The sequence below is a fragment of the Physcomitrium patens genome, chromosome 18, assembly GCF_059467195.1.
Source record: "Physcomitrium patens ecotype Gransden chromosome 18, ASM5946719v1, whole genome shotgun sequence".
Taxonomy (NCBI): domain Eukaryota; kingdom Viridiplantae; phylum Streptophyta; class Bryopsida; order Funariales; family Funariaceae; genus Physcomitrium; species Physcomitrium patens.
This window is the reverse complement of record NC_143427.1, coordinates 4,513,303-4,518,105: the sequence shown is the minus strand read 5'-3', so window position 1 is coordinate 4,518,105 and position 4,803 is coordinate 4,513,303. Positions and strand designations below refer to the sequence as shown.

The 4,803-nt window shown below is 43.6% G+C and overlaps 1 protein-coding gene across 1 annotated transcript; it reads left to right on the top strand.

Annotated features, from left to right (window-relative positions):
• The first annotated feature begins 273 nt into the window (after nt 1-273).
• On the top strand, nt 274-4,294 carry LOC112295638 (uncharacterized). Its single transcript, XM_024547477.3, has 10 exons — nt 274-743; nt 1,034-1,128; nt 1,453-1,520; nt 1,711-1,754; nt 2,008-2,085; nt 2,272-2,428; nt 2,731-2,871; nt 3,123-3,233; nt 3,445-3,510; nt 3,780-4,294. Exons 1-10 carry the CDS (start codon nt 508-510, stop codon nt 3,888-3,890), a joined length of 1,107 nt encoding a protein of 368 aa, XP_024403245.1. The 5' UTR covers nt 274-507; the 3' UTR covers nt 3,891-4,294.
• Nucleotides 4,295-4,803: the final 509 nt, after the last annotated feature.

Sequence of the window (4,803 nt, the reverse complement as noted above, 5' to 3'; positions counted from 1 at the left end):
TGCAAGATCCTTGCACAAATATAGAAACAAATTCATCTCTTTTGTTCTAAATCGAATCTTTTCAGCATAATTCAACTAAACGGTGAAAAGATACCTTCGGAGACGCCAGCAAGAAAAATCCACGCTCAAAGGTCTGAGCTGGCGCCTCGAGAAAAAGCGGGCCGGGTGGGGCTCGATCCAGGGTGGGAATACCCCCTCGATGAGCGAGACCCGGTCTCTCTCTCTCTCTCTCTCTCTCCCTCTCTTGCTTTCTCTCCTCTGCCTCACCAAGTCTTCGAAACTCTGCTCGTCGAGGAATCCACGCAGTTCACACTGCCTGATCGGAATTGCTGTAACGAATCCACTGCGACGTATTCGCTCTGCATAGCACGCTGGAGCACCTCGTTGATGTTTGAATTATGAATTTTCGAACAATTTTTTGAGGGAATTTCGAGGGGGAGGTTGGGGATTCGGTGTGGGATCCTCGAGAGGTTTGTGTTTTGAGGGTTGTGCGTGCAGTCGGCCATCATGTACACCGGAGGCCAGCTGCCGCCCAGCTTTATGAAGCACCTGCGAGCGGATGCTGTGGAGGAGGCGGAGGAGGAGGCTGTATCAAGTGGCGTCGTTGCCAAGGCTCAGCACAATGGCCTGCCGAACGTGTTAGTTACGAATGACGATGGGATCAATGCGCCAGGATTACGGGCCTTGGTTGCCGTCTTGATCGAGGATGTGAGCTGTAACGTCTTCATTTGCGCCCCGGATTCGTGAGTTTCTTCCCTTGTCAAATTCGAGACCACCCAATAGATACTGTAACCATGGATGACTGAGTATGGTGGGAGGGCCAAGTGGGATTTAATATGCTTGGGCATGCAGTGTTCAACACATAATTTTTTATTTTGATTTTTTTACTGAAAACTAGGAATTTTATGCGGTTCTACCAGTTCTAAGTGCGAATCTGTGGAAGTGGAAATACAAGACGTTGATCCTTTATTGATTTTTGCTTCGAATTTCAAGGCACTCGATCTTTACTGTAATTTCCGTGTTTTTGTTGCAGAGAACAGTCAGGCGTGTCTCATAGCATTACACACAGGAGCGTTTTAGAGGTTTCGTCGGTGAACATCCTGGGCGCCACAGCATTTGAAACCTCCGGTAAGTCCTTGGTTGTCTTATGCCGAAGTCGTCAACATCCGTTATGTTTAGCATGCGTCCGGAGTTTTAAGCTAAAGAACTTTCTATTTGTTCATCATTAGTTTTCTGGGCGGATTTCAGCATGGTTGCTAATACGGTTATTGTGGTGCAACCCTAATGCATCGAAAATTCTGTTCAGACGTTTACAGGCACTTTTCATAATTTTAGTATTTGATTGTGGATCACCTAAGAATTCATCATTCGCAATGTGTACAATGTCTTGATGATGATAATGAATTGTCCAATTCTACATTGCTTACGATAATTTGTCGCTGTCTTGAGCAGGAACCCCTGCTGATTGTGTCTCGTTGGCATTGACATCGTCTATTTTCCCATGGGCGAAACCGACCTTGGTAATATTATCCCTATTATAGTCTGACGAAGTTGTGGGGTTGTATTACAGACTTCTTGACAAAAGCCATACGCTTTTGTTCAGAGGTCCCTGCTGATGGTTCGTCTGTTTGGGGTCTTTCGACCTGCTGCTGGTCTTCAGAGAACATTTCCACAAGGGTAATCTAACTTTTTATGGGGTTGGAAATTCAGGTGGTCAGTGGTATCAACAAAGGCTCCAACTGTGGTTACCACATGTATGCCCTTTACATTCTTACCGTACTTTCAATCTTGATAACTAGAAATGACTGCCAGTGTTCAGAACGCATCTTTTGCTGGAATGTCCTGCTAAGCTCGTAGGTATGATCTTTACCAATAACTGTAGAGAAATGGGTGAACATGACATGTCCGTGGATGCATAGTCCGATTGAATGTATTGCAGTATTTATACAACTCTATAACTGTAGAGATTGAAATTATTTTGGAGTCTAAGAGAGATGATTCGCGCAGTGTATACTCAGGTACAGTGGCAGGAGCACGTGAAGCATTTATCAACGGTGTACCCGCGATTGCACTTTCTCTAGACTGGTACCTTATAATACGCAGCCTTTTTCTTATGTTCAAATTGTGGTATGGCCTTGTACGATTTCAGCATCGCTGATCTCGTATTTGAAATTCAGATTTTGTTTCTGCATCCTGCCACCCAAGTCAGAGACTTTAAATTCAGTTGTTAAAACATGTTCTCCTGTTTGCTGATATCCTCTGAACGTCCAGGAAAAGAGGAGGCAAGAGCAATGATAACGATTTTAAATCAGCAGCAACTGTGAGTCTTCCATTGATAAAAGCGGCTCTGCGAGACATCCAGGGAGGAATATATCCCGAAGGTTTCTTTTTTAATGTTGATATACCAACAGATCCGTTGGAGCACAAGGTAAAATGAACATCTTTCCTTTTTTACAGTAATTAACTGTACATTGTTCCAAGAATGGCCAAATTTCGATTCCTTCGCAAGGACACAGACATTTATGTGCGAATTGCGTTACATGTAAAACCCAACTTCTGTTACAGCCTCTTTCTTTGGGATGCGCACAACGTGATAAATTGATGTTAGGTCTTTAGTCTTCATTTTAACAATTAGGGGCAGGAATCCCGTCTGTGCTGTGAGACTGACCTTAATTTCTTGAGTGCTCTTATTGGCTAGATGCTCATCCAGTAGGACCATGAATCTGGCAGGGGTACAAGGTGACAAGGCAAGGTACTTCCCGATTGCCCTTAAAATGGAAGAAAGTGACTCAGGAGAAACGTATGCAAATGCTGAAGGACTCGGGCATTGGTCTACAGATGGCACAGCTTGGACTTGCTGCCTCTGCTGCGGTATGTATCTTCATATACAGCATTTTAATATGCATGGATCGGACTGTTATTCCTACACTGTGTCGCTTGGTTTGGCTTCTTGCAGTTTCAGGAGCTCCCATATTTGCTTGTGTATTCGACTTATTGTTTGGAAGTCAGAGAGACAGACTTGTGTGCTGAAGAGGGGTAAGAGTGGCAATTATATCTTGTAAATGAACATGTACGTTGGTGCGTATCGTGTCATTAATGGATGCTGTAATTGATGTGAGCAGGGAGCAGCCAGGCGTGCCAATTTTAAGAAGCAAAATCCCGATGTTGAATCAGTAGGGGCTAATGAAGAGCCCGACAAGGAACCTTCCCCAAGGATGCGCTTTCGTCTAGAAGTAAGTCTATTGCGTATCTCGCTTTAAGCTCAGATGCATATCACCATGCGCTCATCTTACCACTCATCTCTTATTTTTGCATGCGTTGCCAACCATGTGTCATTTATTTCTAATGTTTATTTCTGTCGGCTGTCTTGCATTCACTTCCGGGTTCTGACTTAGAATGTTTGCTCGCAAACCCCTTATTTCGGTTTCTGTCGCACGTGCACAGGGATCGGAGCAAGAAATTGGAGAGGTTGCCCCTGATCATGACTTTGGAGCGTTGGAACTAGGCTATGTAAGTAGTCTAACTCCTTAAATTTAGAAGTCTATTGGCTTCTCTATTTCCTTCGCCTCTAGGATTTCAATGTGTCTGGGTAGTAAGAGTGTCCCTATTTATTTCATGTATTTCTTGGCATGCTTGAGTTTTTCTCTTTAGGCTTGCTTTCTTTCTTTCCAAAAAAAGTTAATGGACTTCCTGTAATCAAGTCTTGTTTCTTGTCGAATCGCAATCATTCTCACACTAACTCCAAACACTTATATCATGGCCTGGGGTAATGAGTGCAGGTTACGGTAACGGCCGTGAGTCTGGATACGAATGTGGAGATTAATACGCGTGGCCAAGTCGAGGATTGGGTAGCCAGTGTAGTTCCAGTCTCCCCTGCTTCTGCTTTATAAGGTCCACTTCGATCTGAAGAATCTAAGAGACCTTTTTATTGTTAGGCTCCACGATTGGATCAGTCTCTTGCAGTGTATCTATTTTTAAGACTATGTGCTGGGAACAACCCTGCACCTGCACAGTAGTTTGTGGGGTTATGGCTTATCAATTCGGCAGGTATAGTCCCTTCAATGCTTGTGAAGTGTTGACGGTTCTTGATAGTCATGGGGCCAAGTAGTCGAAAGTCTTGAGCTTTGCACTGGCTCATCAGATGAATGTAGGGTTTGGTTTTGTTTTTGTGACCATTCCATCGCAGCTGGGCTGCTGTATTGCATCACGGGCCTTCGCCAATTTTTGGAGACTAATCTCCAATCTCCAAGTCTGGGACAAATGTAAATGCTCCCAATAGGAGCTTTCACCCGTCTATTTCTAGCTTTTAAATTCTGACAGTCAAAAAAATTTGTCGTTATCGATCTGTGGGAAGGAGCAGCTTCACATTCCAACATGTTCGTTGCCATTTTTGAGAAAGTATGTATTCTATTATAAATATCTAAAAGATTATCCAAACATCTTGGGGAAAATGCAACCGCATGCTGCCCACACCTGCCGCTAGTGGTACTAGCTTCTGTTGTACTTTTTCAAGTGCTGGACTAGGAAGATAACCAAACCTTTCAGAAACAAAGTACAATACCTATGACGTACCTGCCAGTCATACAAGTTGTGCTCTGCGAATGATTTCGTCCGGCTGTAATTCCTTGGGAATCCCATGGATTATTCTCATATAAGTGTAGTCTCAAAGAGTGTTTTGCCAACTATGATTCATCACCCAGAATCACACCTATTTACAGCGAATATGGATACTTCCATAAATTCAACGTTATGTCATCTGTGACTACTTCCATAAGATTGAATCATTTCGGCCTTAAAATCCGG

Bases quoted from the DNA above. Each gene is read 5' to 3' on its own strand.
- LOC112295638 (XM_024547477.3), top strand. From the start codon at position 508: ATGTACACCGGAGGCCAGCTGCCGCCCAGCTTTATGAAGCACCTGCGA. The intron at 2,086-2,271 runs GTACCTTATAAT...CTGAACGTCCAG, and splicing joins ATTGCACTTTCTCTAGACTG to GAAAAGAGGAGGCAAGAGCA. The intron at 3,511-3,779 runs GTAAGTAGTCTA...TAATGAGTGCAG, and splicing joins GAGCGTTGGAACTAGGCTAT to GTTACGGTAACGGCCGTGAG.